This window comes from Denticeps clupeoides, chromosome 13, assembly GCF_900700375.1.
Source record: "Denticeps clupeoides chromosome 13, fDenClu1.1, whole genome shotgun sequence".
Taxonomy (NCBI): Eukaryota; Metazoa; Chordata; class Actinopteri; order Clupeiformes; family Denticipitidae; genus Denticeps; species Denticeps clupeoides.
In genome coordinates, this window is record NC_041719.1 from 14,880,480 (window position 1) to 14,903,771 (window position 23,292).

Genomic DNA, 23,292 nt, shown 5'->3' on the forward strand with positions numbered 1-23,292 from the left:
GTATCTGAAGTCTCTTTCTGAAATTCAGCCTTGGTGCAGAATTACAGCCACATTGATCCAGTCACACAATGAGATTTCGCGGGACGCACCATTTCGGTGTCTGTAGCTTTAAATTCTAATGAGGAGAGAGGAGGGACTAGGAGGAGAGCGGCCTATAGAAGTTGAAAATGAGGAAATGACATCATCAACACCATTCACCAACCACAATGTTTGATGCAGACAGGGCGTTGTGTCTGGTTCTTCAGTCTCACGTGACGGAACAAAAAATCCAGTCACAGAGCAACTGCAATGCTTGGCACGTTTTCAAGCCATGATGGTCGGTGGAGATAATGTTTTAGGGGAGGGGTGGGAAATTCCCTGGCCGGAAAAAAAGGCAAGTAACCTTTCCCCTTATGAAGACATAAGAGAACAAATTTCAGATCCGACCGTCTGAGCTGCCACTCTCTGAACGGTGAAGCAGAACGGCCAAAGCACTCTTTACACACATCGCCATTTATAGCCGCTGCAGGACTACAGACAGGCTAGGGGAACTTGTATTAATGTTGAATAATCTGAAAGTGAAATTTTCCTGTCATGGGACCAAATGGCATGCCGGCTTCAGAAAATGAATCACAAGAGAGGCTTTCTTTTTCCTGAAAACAAGCGTTCTGAACATTTCTCCATCTGATATCTCTGGTGCCACATGATAACACACAGAATTCTACTACAATTTACAGGCAACACTTCACAACCCTCTTCCAAGGAGGACACGTATGCTTTAATATTTTCATAAAACACCCTGCACATTTTTATCCAGTTTTATATATCAAATTGGGAGATTCTCCCCCCAGGTACACAGTATGAGCATCAAGAGGGCTGGGAGGAAACACTGGTTAGTGTGTTCGCAACCTCAGTGAGCCGCGAGTTAGCAGTTGCTAGGCGACGGTACGCTTGGGTCCGGAAGGCTCGGTGGTGATATTAAAGGTCAACCCGTTGTAGACAATGCAGGCATTTAAACGGGACTTTTGAGACTTCTGTCTTAACTGTAATGGCTGAATGTGGGTCAATCACAGCAGGACGTTTCCACAACAGCGACACTTACGGAAATGGTTCTAGTGCAGGGAAAACAACACGCTCATAAAACACAAGTGAATTACACGCGCCCGTGTATGACCTGAGTTACAAGCTCATCAATCCCACAATGCACCCGGGAAGGTAATTACTTAACACTGTAATTGCCTTTCCGGTGACGTTGAAGGGTCTTTGTGCGTTTCCAGGCCCTTGCTCTCCCTCCTCTCGTCAGCCTGCGCTGACCACTACCCAGTAATAATGGAGGCAGGGATACGAGTACGAAGGGAAAATGGTGGACCTTTTTATTGCCGCTCTCTGCATTACAATTCGGCTCTCAGCGGAGAGTGTGTGGGAGGACGTAGCAAAGAACATCCTGTACTGCTGTGAGTTGTTCATTCATTATACAAGATAGGAAAGGATGCGGAATGGCAAAGACCGGATCCACACACCGATAGAGTTTGCTTTTATCATTTTTGAATGCATCGCTTTGTGCTCTGCACTGCTGGGCCAAAGTCAACAAATGCATTAAAGACTGCGCTATTTGTTCATCTCTTCATATACATTGTAATCCACAGTAATTAGTAAGTTGTACGTGTAGCATCAATACACGTCATATAAAATATTAGTTCATACAGAGTACAGTCTTACTACTGTAGGGCACGTCCAACTAACAGTAACCATCATGCCCCGTTCAGGCATCATGCACGGGGGCCTAGCAATGACCCATAATCGTGCATTTCACACGCATACTGTAGGACAGGCATAGCCAAAATGGACATGCATACATAATGCATAAAAAGTACACATGCACATAAATCTGTGATTTCAGACAGGGATTGTGTATACTAATGACTGCAGTGCTGCCTCACTTTCCTGGCGTCTCCGGCGTAAGCCGGTCCCTTGTGTCTTTTTACATGCCCTGTATATCTCCTTGGAGCTGCTGCTATTAAGCCATGTTTTCAAACACAATCTCCCCATAAGGTCACATTGCATAGGAATCCTTGAGTAACAACCATCTAAAATATTAGAAATGACTCCAGATGCTGGGCTATTAATTAAGGATGTTAATGATGTTCTGCTATGTTTACTATTCTCCTATATAATGACACAAATCAGCGAGTGCAGAAGAGTCCAGACGTACTCATCCCTGCCTCCCACCTGTACAACCGCAAGCGAGTGAATTCGGATGAATTCCATCGGGGTGACAGCAGGGCTCTCTAATTACCCTTTCATAATTAGTCATGATTTTTACTTCTTTGCCTTGCCGAGCATACATACCCTCGGCCCATTTGCATTTTTGGTTTGTCTGCTCCAGGCACGAAACATTAAAAGTACTAAGGTCCAGCCGTTCGTGCGTGGGCCAGAGCGTGCACAGCGCAGCCTCGTCTGATAATTAGAGGAGAAAGGCACCGAATGTGGCATTTTGGAAATTACAAGGATTAGTACATTCTTAGGAAAGCATTACTGGTGTGCCCTTAAAACCCAGGGAATTATCTCATGCCATCTCGTACAGTAGCAGACGTCAGCACAGTTCGGAATGTGCCTTTTTTTTTGGTTTTGTTTTTAATCGGCACAAAAATTCAGACAGAAGGTTGTATGGAACATTGACCAGCGCCAGCAACCTGTTTCTCGGAGGGGTTTAGCTATATCTGAACGTATTTCTTTTGAGATCCATCCTTGCAGCCATGGTTTGTTAATATAAAAAAGCATTTGATCCGTGGCCCAATTCCCATTTGGTTTACGGCAATCCTTAGAAATGAGAGTGGGCAATGTAACAATGACAGTGATGTCTTACTTTGGATCATGAAACAGGCTTCTTTTAATGATGTCTTCCCTTTCAGATGAAGCTACAACATCTGGAGTAAAATTTCGATCACGACCAAAAAATAGGATCTCAAAAGGTGTCATTTTTTCAAATTCAGATATTAAAATACCAAATACTAGTTGCTTACAAAAATAATTCCATTATCCTATCCACTAAAAATCCATTTATTTTACCAACATCACAACACCAGCATCTTTGTTAACACTATATGGCATGGTTCAATGTCAACACATCCTATTTTATTTTATTAGTGCGGTACTGCTTTATGTTAATTGTTAAGAGTGAGGGCATTAGAGGAACCATTAGAGTTGGATGTTTTGGAGAGAAAGACAGAGAATTTGTTGGGTTGGCCACCTACAGGGAAGAGACACTTAGTAATTTGGACAGCTGCAATGATCCCATCAGGCTTGCAACTAATGCAGCCATCAGAATGCCAGTGGTTACAATGGACTTAATAAACAGCGTCCATCCAACTTTGGAGGTAAGATGCTGAGTGGTATTTTAGGTCACCTTGATGAAAGGGAGTCCTAGCTGGTTTTGTGCGTTCGGGGCCCAGGGACCTGTGTGTTAATGGAGACAGATCCAGGACATAAGGCAGAGGATGGAGGCCTTTTTTTAGGCAAGACATGCAAGAAATAGAACAGGTAACTAACCTCATGAAATCCTGAAGTGAAAAAATTCTTCAAGCAATTAGAGCTGTAATCGAAAAAGATTGGTACTACAGATCGGAAGTTTGTGTTTGTATGACCGTGCAAGCTCGAACCGACCCTGGGGGCAGTGTTTGCCGAGTGAATAAGGAAACACACCCATAATCAGAATGTTGCCGGTTCGAATTCGGAACTGCCAAGGTGCCACTGAGCAAAGCACTATCCCCACAACTGTCACGGCTGCCCACTGCTCACCAAGGGTGATGGTTAAAAGCAGAGGACACATTTCGTTGAGTCACCGAGTGCTGTGCTGCAGTGTTTCACAATGACTTCACTTCAATTGCACTAAAATTATAAAAATTGAGCCCGAACCAGACCTGAACCAAAATCCTTACAGACACCTCTACTGCTTTCTATATATTTTCTAGCAAGCTTGGTGCTGCAGAATTATGTATCTGTCATTTAAACATTGGGTCTTCCAGGTAGGCGGGGGAGGGGCTTCCTGCTGCAATTGCAATTGAAAATTGTAGTATGCCAGTGATTTCTGTGTACCGGCAAATGTAAAACTTGGACTTAAGTATCGACACCAGGGCTAATTGGTATCGAAATAAATACTTTTTAGAATTGATTAATATCTGAGAATAGACTTTTTGACAACCTAGTACCCACATTTTGAAAATTCTGTTTAGGGTTACCAATTTATTAAAAAATTAACTGCAATTAATTGACTCTTAAGACTAAAGGTTGCTAAATGGATCCTGTATGCAAAAAAAACATCATTCAATGTCGTGCTTCTGTGCCTCCTGTCTCACTCTTCTCAGCATGAGAATGAGGCAATAGTCACACAACTATTTTTTGTAAGGGCTGATTCAAATGATGCAGCCAAAAAGGTTGTGAACCATGTGTCATGTACTTTGTGCATTGCTCTTGGATCATCCAATTTAATCTAATCGATTTTATTTATGAAGCACATTTAAAACATACAGTGATGAGGCCAAAGTGCTGTACAGTCAGAAAACATAAAAAACATAAAAACTATGAAAAACTAAAAAAAAATGATATGACAGGGACATTCACCCTGGAGACACTCCGTGTTAACTATCTTGCTCAGGGACATAATGGTAGTAAGTTGTCACGGTCCATGTAACCAGAACGTGAGCAAGTGTAAGAGGAGATGAGGAACCTCGGTGCGGTGGGTTCCTTCCGACTTAATATGCGAACGTGAACCGGCTAAGCCGCAACACCACGTTACAGTACACTTTAGTACGGGACAGGACGAGAGGAAGGAGTTCAGGAGAGAGGATAAGGTCATGAACGGTCTTACTTTTAGATGAAGGAGTGGAGCCGAGTCTCGTTGACGTGTGTCAATCAATGACTGAGCGGCTGCCAGTGACCATCTTCCCAATTTATAGGAGTCGTGTTACCTCGTTTCCGTGTTGTTCCCAGTGACATGGATGGAATCATGTGACATAAGTGGGGTTTGAACCTGTGACATTGTGGCCTTTTGGTTCATAGGCAAGTGCCCCTAGTGACTAAATAAATAAAAAACCCTGACAAGACAAGAACCTTTCATATGAGGGTACGTTAATATGCACCCCACAGGAAAGATAGCTGCAGGTACCAAGTCTAAATATCTCATTAATTATATCTCAAAACTAATTAACCATATTAACCCCATACTGTCCAGAAACCCATTCCATGTCTACATGTTTTCACTACATTAATGCAAAGCAGATACTGAATAATGAAGAACTATGGAGCCGGTGCTTTGGGTGTATATATGAAAACTGATGTTGGTACCTGGCTAATCCCACAAAAGAGCTACTTTAGCTCAAATTACTGTGTCAGAGCACTAAAATGCATCACAGCTTGCATATGGAGGTGCATGTAATGTTGTGGCTGATTGCTGTATACAGTATATACCAAAAACAAAAGGTATGCACACCAGCATATCAGAAGATACGAGGTGATTCACTAACTCTAGAACTCCAGCATGCACCCAGAGACCTCTAACTTTCATAAACAAGCGGCCAGAAACGGCATTTTACTTTCACCAACTTTACAAATAGGAAAAGTTGCCTGACCCACTTCTCGCACCTTCCTTCCCGACTGGGGCACAGAAATAGGCCTAAGAGCACACTTATCTCATGTTTAAAATTGCTCATGACTAATGACACCAGACGCAGCCAAGCTAGGACCCTGAATGACCTGCTCTAGCCGCAAAAATCGCTCCATTATGTGTCACAGAATTCAATCACATCTCCAGTGAGTCGTCTTCATGTTTCTGTACGGCCCCCTACTCACACTCCTGAGATAATGGCAATGCATATAAAATACATTATTGTATGCTGAATATCCAAACATTCACATATTTGGGCACATACAAACATACAACATAATTTTCTTACATGAATCAAAAAATTTTCGCTAAATAACACTACATTATGTAACAATATGTTTTCTATGTTATATTCTAAAATTCGATCCTAATTCAATAACACTTTTGTTCTATAATGAGTTCAGTTTTGCCATGATTTCTACATTTAACAATGTTCTTGTTTGTTTGATAATATCACATAATAATATCCAATTCTATCATAAAATTAATGATGACATTTTTAAAGGACACAATGTGAAGCTCTACTGCAATGTAGGCCAACTGAAACATTTTTAGTAAATCTGGAACTGTGAAATATTGTTCCTGTAAGATGGGACGTCGCAGGGCCATGGCGTTTCTGCGCTTTTGTTTTGCATGGAGGTTCAACACCTCCGTTTTACGTGTCTTTGTCGGAGGGCATTGCAGCATTTGGAGGCCCTCCCCCGAGCCAAAGATGTGAGGTGCCGGTCGTCGGGATCACCTGTTCTCTTTGTCTTCCCTAGACGGAAGACAACGGGGGACGTCAGAAACATCCGGTTCTGATTGGTCTGTGACAGCTTCCTGTAGGTCAGGTGTATAAAGGATTGTTCACTTGTGGTCGGGGACTTGCATTTTCTTTTCTATCGGGAGCTGAGGGATATTTTTCTCTTCATTTTGGTTTTCTTTTCAATATTTCTTTTCATTTTGGAACACTGGTACCTTTTTTACATACAATATTCATACGGAACTGCAATAATAATTTACTGGTGTTAATAAATTAGAAACTGTTCATCCTGTTAACCTCTATTGTGCCATGCCTCTTACTGCCAGGTAGCATCAAGTTGAATTGGTTTGAATACAGTGCTTTTGTGTGTAGAGAGAGAGGGGTTTTTACTCTATTCTCCACAGTTTTACATTCCTTAATAAAGTTAATCAAAGCAATCATTCTAAAGTGAATTTGTCACTTGAGTCCTTCACTTGACCCCACCGCATATTCTAGTAATTTCGATAGTGCTGTATAAATTCATACAAATTTTGTCTGAACTAAATGAGTATGAACAAACAGTGCACTGTCATTTTTCAAATTGAAATATTTGCAATTTTTCCCACCAGTCTCCCTTCTATTGCGAGAACTTACAGCATCTGCTCAGTAAGTGAGTGCTGAGGCTTTGGGGGCAGGTTGAAATAAGCAGATAATCTCATTTAGCCTGCAGCAGTCAGGTCCATGTTGGACAACAATGGGACCCAGCAGCCGTCACTGTGCCTACGCCGTGGGCTGAGGCCTGATAAGCGCACAACATCAGCATTTGTGTCTTATGACCATGTCATCAGCCAGGCTTTTTAAATCTGTTTACTGCTACAGTAATCTGGTCCAGTATTACAAACTGCCACAGCATGTGCCACTCACTCCACAACCGCTTACTGCCACGGGGCTTCAGGCATTTATGGGCTATACAGAAACTCAAAACAGATTCCTTTTAAAACACATATCTGATTTTTGCACTCATTTCTTGTACAATGCAGTGCAAGTGTAAGCGCTGCGGCATGGACAATTTCTGTTTCTTATTCTGTCTGTGTGGAAAAGCAAAAGATTCAGCAGAATTACCACCTTGTGGTTCTATGCATAAAAGCACAGTCCCCACAAACTGCCCCCCGGGCGCCTGTCATGGCTGCCCACTGCTCACCAAGGATGATGGTTAAAAGCAGAGGACACATTTCGTTGTGTCACCGTGCGCTGTGCTGCAGTGTTACACAATGACAGTCACTTCACTTTTACTTAACCCAATCAATTTTCTGACAACTAATAATCAGTTCCAGGGCTCTGGACTAAACTTATGCACTGGTGTGCAAAGTAAACTTTTTTACTTAGGTGCTCCATAGACTCTCCATAGTCCAGGCAAGTCTCTCTGTCTGACTGCAGCGCACGTTCATTCAAACGCCAATCAGAGTAGGCCCCGCCCCTTCACAATCTCTGACTGGCTATGACTACGATGCGTTCCTAATAAGTGTCTGTTGCTTGAACCACAGGGAGTTTACATAGACTTTTCCCCCCTGAACTGCTGGTTTTTGTAGTCGCACCATTGAGAAGATTATGGTAGGTTGCATGTGCAAGCACATTGGTCACACTCTACAGCCCTGAGTTCATGTACAAATGAACATTTACAACAACATATAAATTATACATATTATATTAACATACATGATCTTATTCATTTGACCTTTGACTGCCTAAATCTAAAATGTCCCAATTGGTTCAGAATAATCACCATTCGCAGGTGCAAGATCACAAAAGACACTATTTTTGCTGAAGGGTACCTGAGGACATGTCTGATTATGTTCTAGTTAGGCACTGGGACAGAATATCCCTTGCACTCCATTTAAGCTGAAATGGTATGGAAGCTTCAGGTATATGTTGAGTAATGATCCATTGTTGCTATGTGTGCATCCGCTTGCTGGCTTATTGCCGGTGCACATCTGACACAGTAATGTTGCCTCATTTGACACCCCATCTTGCAAAATGGGCCTTAGTCACTTAAGATGTAATGTGAGCCAATAAAGCTGGAAAATGGTCCTGCTGGAAATGCTCCAAAAATATCTTCCTAAATCTCTAGCTGGTACACTTTGCTTTGAACAGCCAGCAGTCCCGCTGCATCTCAGCCTTTTTTTTTCAGATCAAACTACCAACCAAAGCAGTAATGATTCCCACTACTGATTCCGTCGTCTTAAAGACATAAGCAGAAAGTAGCACGTTGGTAAGGTCAGGGGCGGCATGGGTATCTGGTGTGGTGCAGCGTAACACTGAAACCCTAGAAAAAGACTATGGAAGCATCTACATGTGATTCATGGTATACCACGGTACAACTATTTTAAGACTGGGTTCGGCACAAGCATAAATACATCTGTATTCTAAATATCTGCCTCTTACAATAACAGCCATTGAAAAAGACACATCTGTCACCCACTATGAAGAGATTACAGAATTTGCTGACCGCTACCACAAACATTAGCAGTGCAAAGCACACACCCATCTCTGACCTGCACAATCCCATCCACCATAATCCTGCTTCTATTTCACTCATCATGGCCTCTATTGACAATAAAAGTTGAATAAAAAAGAAAAGGATCCAGGCATTTATGGTCATTAACATGCAGCTACTACCAGGCCATGTTGCATAGAGGGAATATGCATTGTGAACCAATGGCTTTAAATAGGTTCTTGCAGCCCTTTCAGGAGGATTCGGTCAACAAATGAGCTCTGTGCTAAATGTTGAGGTAACCTATCTACCATGCAGATTACATGATACACCATAATCATCATAATCCTTCTTCACATTCAGCACATTAGTCAAATATCGACATTACTCTGCTGACATTAAACTAGCTCAGACATCCGTCTTTGTGCAATGCATCCAAATATTCTTTCTATATGGGTCCTGAGGAAGATTCACATCAGCAGCGCATAATACAGAGAGCATTTTTATTGCTAGGCAACTGTAAATTAACTGCATTATTTGGCCAAATCATGTGTATTGGTATGAATTTTAATAAACGGTGATCTTGTGTCTTATTGCCTTTAATAAGGCAACTACAGTCCATGAAATATCACGTATGATGTATTTTATTTAAACCCTGCACTAGGGCACTATAGCTTACATGTAAAAATTGTGTGTGAATCATATTAACAGAAAAATCATGCCAGGGATTTCAGCAATTACTTATAAGTTATTCATAAACTCATGCCTTTAAAGCCACGTGCCCTGCTGCAGCATGAGGCCTACCATAATTAGGGTTTGCACTACAAACAAATGTTCATATCACTACGTTTTGATTCCGGCCATCCAATATGATCATAAATCTATTATGAGCCGGAAACGCAAAAGCACATGAAAAGACATATCACGGCATGCATTATTTCTGAGATGAATATATTGCTGGCCTACTTTTCATTGCAGCTCTAATACAGACATGTGGAAAGCTGCAGAGCCTCGTTTTAAAAAGAGACGGCGTTGATGTAGGCGTGGGTGATTAAAATAGTTTCTCTGCAACGGGCCACGGTGCAAACATGCTCAGTGCATAGCCAGTGATCAGATCTCCAGTCAAGGAAGGGAACAAGGAAGATGTTACACCAGTGGCACAAACTGATTCGTTTTAACGCAACATTACTGAATCATTGGACCCTTAACAGTGCAGTTCAATTGTAATTCAATTTCAGTGTTCTATTGTGAAAACAAGCTGCAGTCACCACGGCTACCCTCATGAAATGTTAAGCATTATCTTTGCAGTGATACAGGAACAGCCTGAGTAATATAAAAAAAATAAAGCCACAATTCAGAGATATTAAAACTTGCTCTCTGCATGACTAATTGCTTTAATATTCATGAGGGCGACTGAAAACATGTGACAATTACACTGCACTTTCATGCACAGCAAGGAAATGCTAAATCGCACTGTAATACGAATATGAAAAGGTGTGAACCGGCTGATGTATAATGTTTTATGGTACAATGGTTTGCAGTGCATACCAGATGACTATCCGACTACAGCCAGAGCACATGAGGGGTGAGTACAAAGTCATGACGTGTCATTACAATGAACTTCATTCAATATGTGCCCTACACTTGCAAGTGCATCTTTTTAAAAAGCAATGAATGTGCAAGAAAAGAATGTGCAATCTCAGCACAAAACATCAGCCACCACCCCCCACCACCCTCTTCAACACACAATACCTATAAGCAAACAAGCGCCCCGGGGACTTAACCTAGATTCTGCACATGTACTGCTCAATTTCACATGCTTATATTATAGCCAGGCAACCGCAATTCGTGGACTCTATAAGCTGGTTATAAACACACGTATAGATATAACATACATATTATATCTATATCAGGTGTGAAATCTTGTGTATAGCTCTGTAATTTAGTCCTATGAAGAGTTAATGAAGACAATGCACAATGACAATGAGATTATAATATCTGCTTCTAGAAATGAATCAGTTACACAGGAACCCACTGCAGTACTGGTGATGTCATCATTTCTTGCTTGAATTAAAAAAAAATGTGTTTATTTTCCATGCTTTGGAATAAAATTAAGTAAAAAAAATTAAGGCAGATAGAGAAAACAATTCCTCAATTCCACCCAGTAAGTACTCTATGAAGAGTCTTTTTTTAAAGTTGCACGTGACAGTGTATTTCTTGGTGCCGCTCCCAATCCCGGGTAAATGGGGAGAGTTGTGTCATGAAGGGCTTCCATCATAAAGCGATTGCCATGTCGATTGATCGAACAACCAGACTAGTTTATCTGCTGTGGCGCCCTCTACTTTGATCAGGTGAAGGAGGAAGACTTTGTAGGGTTAATTAATACACTTGTAAAATACTGTGGCTGCCACATTATGACCTCTTTGGAACGAAACAATTGACCTCTTTGGAATAAACAATTTGTAGCTGGACAAATATGGTGCATGACAGCACCTACTATCCTCCTGGAGAGAAACAGGAAGAAGAAGGGGACGATCCCAAACCATATAATCTAGGAGAGCACGGCGTTAGCCAGCAGGAATGTGAGGTTTACTCATGAATTGAAGCGCAGAGTCTGCAAATCCTGCCTCTCCAAGGAAAACCAGGGTGCTTCCAGCACATGTGACCACAGTATAGGGAAACATTTCATACACGACACCGCTGTGTGTACCATGGGGTGTGATCATATGATCACACGTGAGCCCGGTGGTGCCACATGCATTCCAATGGCGTTCTCATTATTTTATCAAATGCTGGTTTACAATAAGCAAACATCTATTTATATATGTGTTTAATAATGTATTATAATCTAATATGTGAAAGTTTGGCAAAAAATGTCTCTGTCCAGCAAGCTTGCGTATTATACATTTTCTAAAGCTAGTCAGGGTGCTAGTAGCCTAGTGGATAACACGCTCGCCAATGAACCAGAAGACCCAGGTTAGAATCTCACTGGTACACAGCAGAGAAGATGAGACGTGCATGTGATTGGGCCTTCATGGCCCTGGTTTCAGCAGATGACCAAGCATTAAGAGAAATACACAGCATTTATGGTGGGTTTTCAGACCCCCTTACATTTTTTTCTTCATCAATGTACACACAGCACCCCATGTATTTTATATGCATTTTCTGTAGCTCTGTCATGTGCTGATATCAAGGAACACTAGATGCAGAATGTCAGACCCGCTTCCTCTTATCCCGGCTGTGCCTGCTGAGCACTCTTTTTTTTTTTTTTTTTGTCAGAAAGCAGGTCCTGATTACTGTGCTGTGTGATGCACCCATTGCATCAGCCACTTTGCGTTGGCAAAACAGACTGCCACCCAAGGTCACATTGCTGCAAAAGAAAAAATAACTTCTCAAATTGCAGTAGAGAGCTGACTTTGACGTCTTAGTGGTTTATTTCTTTGACTTTTCAACACACATTGAGATGACTGTGCTGCCTTTGTCCCTCATCCCTTTGTACCCTTACTCAGCAAGCAAGTTCTAGAGTTAATAAACTCAGTCAATGGCAATACCAGAGAGGACTAAATGGTCAAGTGTCAGTTGCAAAGACTTGCCCATATTCCTAGTCATATAAGAAATCACCACTAGATGAAGATGCTTGACAGATAACCTGTCAGTCAAACAAGGCCACTTTAACTACAAGGCCTACAGGTTTTACATAACTTCCTTGTGTGTTATTGCATACATATAGAATTAATGAATTATGAAATGTTTCCACAGGACATCATGTTTAAATGCTAAGAGCCCTGAAACTGGCTGTGAAGTAGGCCGAACAGACCAAAACGAACCCGTAATCAGAAGGTTACCGGTTCGCACCGTCCCCACACACTGCTCCCCGGGTGCCCGTCATCGCTGCCCACTGCTCACCAAGGGTGTAAGGCGATGTAAGTGTTTAAAAAAACAGCAACGCAATTTAATTATTTGGTCAACGCTATCAGAAGAAATATACTGGGTCTAATTTTGTGAACTATTATTGCAATCTCTTGCTGTAGAATTGGCAATTATGTTCATGCAATTAGTTTCTTAAAAATCCGATTAACTTCCACACCCTTAAACAGAGTGAGAGTAAAAAGATAATGTTAGGGTGAGCAGAGGCTTAGTATCATATACTTATGAAATGTCTATTCTGTACAAAGCTGCTTAGGTTGACAACGGGGCCCATGGTGCGTGAATCTTGCCGAATTTTGCCCAACCATTTCACCAACATTTCATTAGGACCTTGGGAAACTGCACAAACATGTTGTATTATAACTGATAAAGCATTAAGTATTATACAAATGTTATGTCCCATTGACAGCTGAATATTTTGGGGATAAAGGTCAAGTCCACAAATGACCTTCCCTTTACCTTAAAGCTAAGACAGGACACAAATGAACAAAAACTGATGTAAGTCTGACCACAAAACCACAGTTCATATCCTGTTATATCTAAATTCGGAACAATTCTATCTTTAATTACATCGACCAACGTGCCCCCTGGGTGAATAACTGCAAAAACACACAAAGAAGGGAAAAAAAAAAAAAAAAGACACAGAATAAGTCAAAAGCCGATGGTTCGGATAATGGAGCCCTGAGGGTGTAAACATGGGATTTGTGTAGAGGCCAACAAGCTTTTAAATTTGAATAGGTGGGGAACCTTCAGTGAACCTACAGTCGTGCTCCATGGTTCTACATTGCAAAAATAGATTTGCCGGCACCACAAAAGCTTTTTATCCTCAGGAGCGCTCGTGCTGTTGCAGAGAGAACAAGGTTTCTGAAACAATCCTAGCTTGGAGTAAGATCAGTGCACTCAAATTAGAGTGAAACTAATGTGTTGTCGTTTTGCGTTAGGCCTGATTTGTCGGGATTATGTACAATTCACCCTAAGGAGCGGATCATAAAAGTTTCCTATGCGTCATAATAGTTTTGCTTGTATAATAGCCTGTATATACTAGTGCTGCACGATTAATCTAATCGCAATCGTAATCGTGATGTCAGTCTGTGCGATTACATGAACTCAAAAAGCTGCGATTTAAATGATTAGTACATGGATTGAATCGGCAACATATCACTCATTCTCTTAAAGTTTGCGAGCTGACTGAAGTCTCACTTCAGTCGAATGTGACGTGTTTGGTCACATGACTTTCGATTCGGTTCAATGGAGACCTCAGATTCGTGACTCATATAGACATATGGGTAGACGCCGCATGACGCGCTGCATCGTACGTCAACGTCGCCACCATATTGCGATAGGCTCTGCTGTGGAGTGAAGCATATACATGTCTATGGAGAGAAGTGCATAAAAATGCCTCACTCTTGTGCTGCTTGGGGCTGTACAAACCACTGTATGCTCCAAACCAGATCCCGGGGGATTACATTTCATAGGTAAGGCTGGACAATTGTTTTGAATATATTTGGCCATTATAAAATCGTTCGACAGTAATGTAAACAGTTTTTTGGCACTAAGGACAACCCGGCCATTATGAGAATGAAGCCTTCACCACAGAGCATGAGCTTAAAGAGCAACACAGACACGAGGGGCAGAGCACCGCATCGCTGGATGGCGGCGATTCTTAATCAATCGCACGGCCTCCTCAACGCGAGAACAAAGCGCTTGCATAATTTACTGAGATTAGCTCATAAAATGCATGTAATTCTCACAAAAAGTCACACCTCTTTTATATTCCAAGAGAAGGTAGCAAACACCTTCCTGCAGTGAAAACTAGTCATGAGCAAATGATTATATTCCAATAATTATCGTTTTTTTTTTCATACAAATTGATAATTTATACACTTTCAGTTATAAACACTTCAGAATTTAATATTCTAGCAAAATCCGTCATCCAAAATATGAATTTCTTGGAATAAAAATGAGAGTTGCTAGGCAAGAACAGATGACTGATGTTACTGAACATGAAACCATATTGAAAACGCATTAATACAATTCTTGAATCAATGAATCATAACTGTTTTCCAGTTGGCAAAAGGGTTCCAATTAATAGCTTAAGTTCTGTCAATAATTCATAAATGTGTCCATCACAGCAGGCCTCCCTCCTCTGCCGGCTTCCAACCCGCCACGCAAACTGTTTCACGATGAGATTGGATCAAAGACAGAAAAGCACTGACCCTTAAAAAAAGAAAAAAGAAAAGATCAAGGAATTGTGTTGATTTCCTGGCAACCCAGCCCTACACCAGCACCCGCATGCAGAGGTCCTGTCCGCCTTGCAGCCTCCACCGCAACAGAGACAAAGACCACGTCAGTGGAAGGCGCAGGAAGCGGAGGGTTGCCGGTTCGAATCCCGACCCGCCAAGGTGCCACTGAGCAAAAGCACCGTCCCCACACGCTGCTCCCCGGGCGCCTGTCCTGGCTGCCCGCTGCTCACGTTGTGTCGCCGCGTGCTGCGCTGCGGCGTTTCACAATGACAATCACTTCACTTTCATCTGAATGCACTCCTGCAAATACAAGTCCAACGCATGTTTATATAACGCAAAATCATTCCGGAGCGTGAGCGCACGTATCTTTTGCGAACTCCACTCGAAATGTGCAGAATAGCAGATGGCCCGGCCAGTGTAATATGTTGAAAATGATGGGAAAGCATAAACAGCAGCTGTCGGCAGGCCAGGGACAGCTGCCACGCTGAAAAAACACCTCTTTCTCTGTGTCCTCAGAGGTGGGAGAGGTCCGCTTCCATGCGCCGGTGAGAGCCGCCGAAGAACAAAAAAACACTCCCCGCGGACACGAACAGCAAAGGGCCGCGGGTTCGGCGCCTTTCTCGTGAGAGGGGCCGGAAAGCTGAGGAAGAGCTTTGAAATGTCATGGCAACTGGACTTTCTTTCTTTAAACTTCCATTCAGAAACTTTCAGAGGAATTCACCTGGACGACTGAGGATATTTACAGACAAGGGCTTTGAAAATATCCAATAGCCAAGCAAACTTCATCGTACCGCGTTCCAACATTTCATAAGAGGGTAATGCTGCACCAAATCTTGCCACGTTTGTGCCAGGAAACAAGGCTCCGGACAGGATAGGCACGAGAACAGGCCGGCCCTGGTCCTGCTGGCCTGGTTGCAGCGTGGTGTCATTTTCGCAGTGACGGCGTCATTAAATGCCGGGCAGTGATTCAAAGTGCCCGGCTGTACAGCGCCATCTACAGGAGTGGAGGTTGTTTCTCATCTCTGCTGACCTCACTAAAGAAAACGTAAAATATCGCGATATATTGCTGTATCAATATTTTCCAACACCCCTGAAAATTTTAAACTTTTATTTGCCAAAAAATAAACAGTAGTTATTCTCCTTGTGTTACAGGATTATATCGAGTTTTGAATATCCTATTGGGTGTGTTATTGGGATTTCATAAACGGAATAATTTTGTACACCTCAGCGCAGATGAATTTGTGCGGACACCCTGCGATCTCTAGCGGACCTCAGGTTGGGTACCACTAATATAAATAAGGGAATAAACACATCACACTACCCTACATGCAGCTTCAGCAGTACAATATTTTTGTAAATCTATCATGAAATCCACCTTCAGGCTTCTGCAAAAGAAAGACACATTCAGCCAATAAATAAATAAATATCCGAGACACTCCTCACACAACATCGATAATGACCTATGCATTAGGTCCATGTTTTTCAGTGGTGTACAACCTGTCAGAGCACTCACCCTATAGCCTGGCCATAATCAGCCCCGGGTCGTTCTTCGTGCCCTAATAGCGAAGGCGGCGGCTCATAAGCACCTTGGGTTTGACAATGTTGGGCGCGGTGGACAACGTGTATGTGAACTATGCAGATGACTGATGGAATGCCGGTCAGGACAGGTACAGTCCAGGCCAAAAGTCTGGACACACCATCTCATTCAATGTGTTTTCTTTATTTTCATGACCATTTACGTTGGTAGATTCTCACTGAAGGCATCAGAACTATGAATGAACACATGTGGAGTTAACAAAAAAAGGTGAAATACCTGAAAACGTGTTTTATATTCTAGTTTCTTCACCCTTTGCTCTGATTACTGCTTTGAACACTCTTGGCATTCTCTCAATGAGCTTCAAGAGGTCGTCACCTGAAATGCTTTTCCAACAGTCTTGAAGGAGTTCCCAGAGGTGTTTAGCACTTGTTGGCCCCTTTGCCTTCACTCTGCAGTCCAGCTCACCCCAAACCATCTCGATTGGGTTCAGGTCCGGTGACTGTGGAGGCCAGGTCTCCACTTTTTGTTAAGTACATAACTCCACATGTGTTCATTCATAGTTTTGATGCCTTCAGTGAGAATCTACCAACGTAAATGGTCATGAAAATAAAGAATTGGTGCATAACCTGTAAGGTGGGAAGCTGTAAGTTGTAAAATTGCCTTTATGTATTATAATCTGTTCCAAAACACCCTTTCCTTCATTCTTTGAGCTGAGATTTGGAACATAACTTGGGACCCATATATATTGCAGAAATTTCCCACAACTTCTTAAATATTATGAACATATTTTTGGAAACAATTTCTCTTTTGGGAGACCGCACAGTGACATTGCATGTGCATTTATGGCATTTCTCCCGAGTGACATTCGGTCAGTAGTAACAGGGACAGTCTCCCCTGGAGACACGCAGGGTTAAATGTCTTGCTCAGGGTCACCATAGTAGTAAGTGGGGTTTGAACCTGTGAAATTGTGGTCGTCTGGGTCATAGGTCAACTACTACCACCCGACATTACTATGAGGCGGTGGTGCATTCAGAGGGTGCATTTCACATCTAATGATTTCACGTCAACGCTTTCTACTACTAGGTGACAGAAAACTTGGGGTTGCCCATGTTCCACACTTATCACAATAATAAATGTACGGTATTTTAAAACGTACATAAAATATGGCCATAAATGTGATGACATAAAATGATTGCCTTTTGCAATTATGACATATATCAATCTAGTTATTATACTTGGCCAGCAAACATGGCCAAGGCTGAAGGTTGTACATCAGAAAGGTTCCCATAATTAAAGAACCAGGGGGTCCACGGTCTCAGGCTGCGTGTTTTTCCACCATGTGAAAGCATGCAGTAATTCACCGATGACAGGCGGCCTGTCAGTGGCACCGATCCCCAATCCACGACTCGCACCTCCACCCGCCAGACGTCTTTAATCCGCTCCCCTCAGCAGCTACTCCAATCCTGCGCAGCCGTAGGTGTACCAGATCCGACGTGCTCAAAGTCCAGACCACGTTCTGGCCACCTAGTAACCGGGGACACCGATGAGCAGACAGACGATGGAGATGGAATGGTAGTGGTAATAAAAGCATCCTCTCCTCATCCTCTCCTCTCCTGTGTGTAGGCAGGTATCGCAATGCAGAGGACAGGCTATTAGGAAGCCTTCACCTGTACACGCTCCACACGCTCCACACGATCCACGGTCAACACGGGCACACAAACAAAGGGGAATACGCGATTTATCCCCCCATCCAGCAATACTGGGGTATTTATATTCACACACACACACACACACAAATAAATAAATCCATTTTAAGACGTACTTACATTGTAGAGTTGAACAATTGTCCATTGGTGAGCGCCTGTTTCAGACAGTTCCTCCGACGCAGAGTGTAAATCCCAAACCGGGCCGCTGGTGCTGAGGCTGCAGGCGGAGCGGAGGAGGCGCGGGGCGCATCACCTTATACCGGGTACCGACCTCACGGAGCGGCGTCCACGGGGCGCATCACCTTATACCGGGTACCGACCTCACGGAGCGGCGTCCACGGGGCGCATCACCTTATACCGGGTACCGACCTCACGGAGCGGCGTCCACGGGGCGCATCACCTTATACCGGGTACCGACCTCACGGAGCGGCGTCCACGGGGCGCATCACCTTATACCGAGCGGCGGCGGGAAGGTGGGCACCGAGCGCCCACGGAGCGCCTTCACCTTATACCGAGCGGCGGAGGGTGGAGACGGGCACCGACCTCACGGAGCGGCGTCCACGGACGCGCGCCGCGCCGCGCCGCGTCTCCCCATGCTTTCCGGGCGGGAGCGAGGCTCCTCCTCCTCCTCTTCCTCTTCCTCCTCCTCTTCCTCCGCCTTCACCCCCCGCCCGGAGTCGCCGAGCTGTCCTCCGCCCCCCAGCTCCCTCTCTCTCCGCGTCCTGGCTCCTCGGTTAACGCGCATCGGCCACTTCAGCATGAGACACGGCACCAAATAATAATAATATTAATAATAATGACCCTAAAACCACATAAATCAGGGATAAAACGGGTTGTTGATATTTTTTTTTTTTGTTGTTAAATCACATCGATTTTATCGTTTCGTTTATCGATAATAATAAACTTGACGTGGTTCTGTGAATTGTACATCAGTTCGTCAGGCTGCAGCTTGGCCTTCGCTGGTGTCTGCTTGATTCCTATAAAAAAATCGGATATTTACTGGCGATCATTTGGATTTCTCAGGACTTGGATGAGTGATGGCATGTTATGGTTGGACTTCTTCATTTCATTCGGCCTGGTCTCACTTTAAAAGTAGATTGGATTCCTCCTCCAGTCTTGTTCACGCCGTAATCCGTTCTATTGAGCAGCATTTAATTCACCATTCAGGTTTAATCACCATTCTGCATGAAATTGCTTGTCATAGTGGAGCAAAACAATGAAGCTAAATAATGTGTATTAATCAATTACTGAGGAACATGAGTAACATATTAAATTAAAAACGTGTATAACACGAGAAAAGATTAAAAAAACCCAATTGTTAATTCTTATTCATTTATGCATAATTAATCAGTTCTCAGTGTGAAGTCACGTCCTCCTGTTGTTAACTACAATGTCACCTCTATATTTAATCAGAGTTTATGAGTAACTTCACACTGAATGAGGGGTGGTAGTGGCCTAGTGGGTCAGACACTCCTTCACAGGTTCGAACCCCACTTACTACCATTGTGTCCCTGAGCAAGACACTTAACCCTTGAGTGTCCCTGTAACGAGACAGACAGTGAAAAGACGATGTCAATTGTACTGGTAGAGACAGAGACTTTTTATAGTCCAATGCAAATGACTGACGGTCCAAAGCATCCTTTCTGTATCATTTTCACAAGTACCCAAGCCTACTGGGACTCCAAAAATACACCGCAAGGACAAAGAAGAAAGTAGGCCTACAGTAGCTTTGAAAAAATCAAAGCCATCGCAGGGATTTGTTTTTAAGTGACAGCCTGAATCATATTCTGGTCAGTGTTACGCCGACGGATGATTCCTGTAAGCCAGCTCTTCAGAGCAAAGTTAATCTCCGTTGACTTCTTCTGTGGATCGACCTTCATAAATCCAAAGCTTTGATTTAAATATTTTCCCCTTATCAGCGCTGGCAAGCCTGCTGTTCAAGATGAGGCAAACGGTTTCAGTAATACTGGTCACTAAACTATATGCTAACTTACTGTAGTAACATTTACATTTACAGCATTTACCAGACGCCCTTATCCAGACCGACTTACAATCAGTAGTTACAGGGACAGTCCCCCCCTGGAGACACTCAGGGTTAAGTGTCTTGCTCAGGGACACAATGGTAGTAGGTGGGATTTGAAACTGGGTCTTCTGGTTCGTAGGCGAGTGTGTTACCCACTAGGCTACTACCACCCATAGTAAGCATGTAGTAAGCAGTGAAATTGAGATTCAAACTAATTTTTCTTTAAGATGTCTTGGTTCTGATTCTTGTACATTATTGCACAGCCTCATATGGAGCAAGGTGTTCTGCAATCTAATTTGTCTCTCTGAATTTCATTCCCGGAAATGCAGTGCAAATCACCAGGGTGAGTGATGCTCGTGCCAAAAGACGGCAGCCCAGGCATCTTTCATTTAGCCTCTGCTTTTCAGTCCACCCAGATGGCATATTATTCTTATAATGCAGTTTTGCGTGCCGTTTCATCGCCGCCAATATGCCGGTTAATTTGCACAGTGAATTCAGCGAGTGTGAGACCAAGTGAAAATGGTTTGAAGAGGGCTTGTCTGACATGGATTAATGTGAACATGAAATTATTCCGACCCTCCAAAAATCTTTGTACACGCTTTCAGCAATACCTGCATCGTCAAACCAAAGTGGGAAGGGGGCGCATCCAATTCACGCTTCCTAATGGCCTTTGCATTAATCCATCATTAATCAAATTCAAATGACTCGACAAACCTACCAATGACTTTGAGAAACTCGTCTTGTCATGTTGAGTGAGAGGACGCATTCTGCACGGAACATGTTTTCAATGACGAACACTGGGTTCGAAGTGGCTACGGATTCCGGCAGGGCACCGTGCCTGTGAAAGGAAGCATATCTTTAGTTACTGATGCTTGTATCGACATTAACATTTCCTCTAGTGCAGAGGATCCAAATGGACTGAAATCCTTCTTTGCACGGTTACTATGGAGATGCTGTAAATGACATGACTGTAAGCCAACGAATTGGGGCAGATGTCTTATCACACTTGCCTCAACGCAAACAACTAGTGTTGCATTTTCTGTAATGCTGCATATTAGATCTGATAAGGAGGCAGACATTACGCGGCTGAATTTGAACCAGGCTAAAACAATTGGATCCGAGCACAACAATTAAATGCACGTCTAATCTCCCCAATGCACACGCATGGAACAGATACTTCATGAATATAACATGCAATCAAATTTTGCCTGAAACATTGCTTTCACGGGTTAAGATTTATGAAGCGCCCTACGCATTTTATATGACAGGGCTGGAAAAGGCAGACTGGATCTTCGCCACGAATAGGAGAGTGCTGAAGTGCTGAACCAACTGTAAATCCCCATTCTCAAAAGCTCACAACAAGAGATAATGCATCCAATAAATCGGCATTGTTCCAATATATTGATACATTTTATCCATATATTTCTGATGCCTCAACGTCTTAAATTATGTCAAGTTTTGTGTCGACATTTGTGGATGGGCATTAGCGAACGCTCCCCAACACTCCATGAAAATCAGACCATTAGAGCCCAAAAATGGATTTTTATTCAGTTCTTCTGCCACGTCTCAGTTTTCCAGGTCAAGGCCTTCAATTCAACTGCATAATTTCCAGACAAATTGCCATTAATCACAGAGATAATTAATGACGATTGATTCTCTAGTCACAAAATAATCCAGGCACTGGAGCAGCAAATCAAAAATAAACAAGAAAGACTTCACACCCGTATTGCCAGACACCACAGATGTCAATAATCTATTGTCCTTCATTGTAGATTCATGTACAACAAAATATCAGTCACACTGTGGCAGACGTCAGGCTACGTTACTGACCTGGACACTCCTTCCTCCAGCCCTCCTCCTGGATCTGTGTCGTTTCTCATGATGAGAAGGTGGAGCCTCCAGCCTCTAGGTGGAGAGCCGCACGGTTCTTCATCTCGCCAGCCAAGGTTCACAGAGCACCGCTGCCAGCTATTCGACAGCTTGTCACTCTCACAGATGGCTGTAATAGCCTGCAGCTATACCTGACTGGCAAATTACCAGATCATTACTCCACGCGCACGTAAATGTTTAATTGTATCATCTAATATATCTTCCCAACAAGATTCCAGGGCTATTGCTGCTCTTGAATAGCTATTAGTCAAGAAGGACGTGTCGCAAGGTACATGCTTCAGTTAACTAAACAATGCGGTGAGCAAAGCTACGCCCGCAAAGCTCATTCTGCTAAAATAGGAGGGTTAGAATTATTCCAGCATGAATGGCAACACAGGAGCATCGGGTCGTGCAGGCACCATCTAGACACTTAAGAGGCCTTAAGAATATCACAAACCCAAGAGCTTTATATGAATTTTAAACGATAGTGATACAGTCCAAAGCATGTATGCTGAATAATAAAACAACATCAATAGGCGTTCTGATCTTGTTGTGCCTGGCACAGTAACTCTCTGGCCCCCAAATTTCTCACCAAGGATGGCACACGTCCAGATAAAAAATACATTCAGAACAATTGAATCATTTCAATTATTCTGACATTTTTATGATAATAAAAGAGCAGTTCTGCAGTTCAACGCGACCAAAATCTCAAACATAAATGAAGTGAAAATTAAATCAATAGTCAGTAAAAATACTTGTAATCTGAGACACTTTATTGAATTCCAACATACTGACATATCATTCTGACCAAATAATTTTAGATAATAATAAATGGATATGATTGTCATTTGGTATTTTTTCTATATGTTTCAGCTACACATCCATTTAATGGACATTGACAAACTGCTTCAAACTGGTTTCATGAAACATCTCATGCCAATCAGCAGAGAATGTGTTTGGAAAAAACTAAAGATGGTATGATGACGTAAAAGCTGCAAAGCTGTCAAATGCAATTAATAATCCAAAATGAAAATCCAGTCTTACATTTTTGAAAGCCTGGCATATGAGGGGTATTTTGGAATTTATGGGAATGGGAAACAATTTCTCCCAAAATTATAGTCATCTCAGTACCGT

General features: G+C 42.8%; 1 protein-coding gene across 16 annotated transcripts in view; it reads right to left on the minus strand.

Moving 5' to 3' along the window:
* The window catches only part of lrrc7 (leucine rich repeat containing 7), a 114,828-nt gene that overhangs the window by 44,583 nt on the left and 46,953 nt on the right, over nt 1-23,292 (minus strand). For 8 of the 16 annotated variants that reach the window (XM_028999668.1, XM_028999654.1, XM_028999662.1 and 5 more), the window contains exon 1: nt 18,387-18,857. The exons of 2 other annotated variants lie outside the window; for them this stretch is intronic. In XM_028999668.1, the coding sequence (XP_028855501.1) occupies nt 18,387-18,411 (25 nt within the window). In that variant the 5' untranslated portion in view covers nt 18,412-18,857. Of the gene's footprint in view, nt 1-18,386; nt 18,863-21,007; nt 21,095-23,292 lie in introns of those variants that run through there. 6 more of the 16 variants (XM_028999657.1, XM_028999655.1, XM_028999653.1 and 3 more) reach the window with 5 other exon arrangements.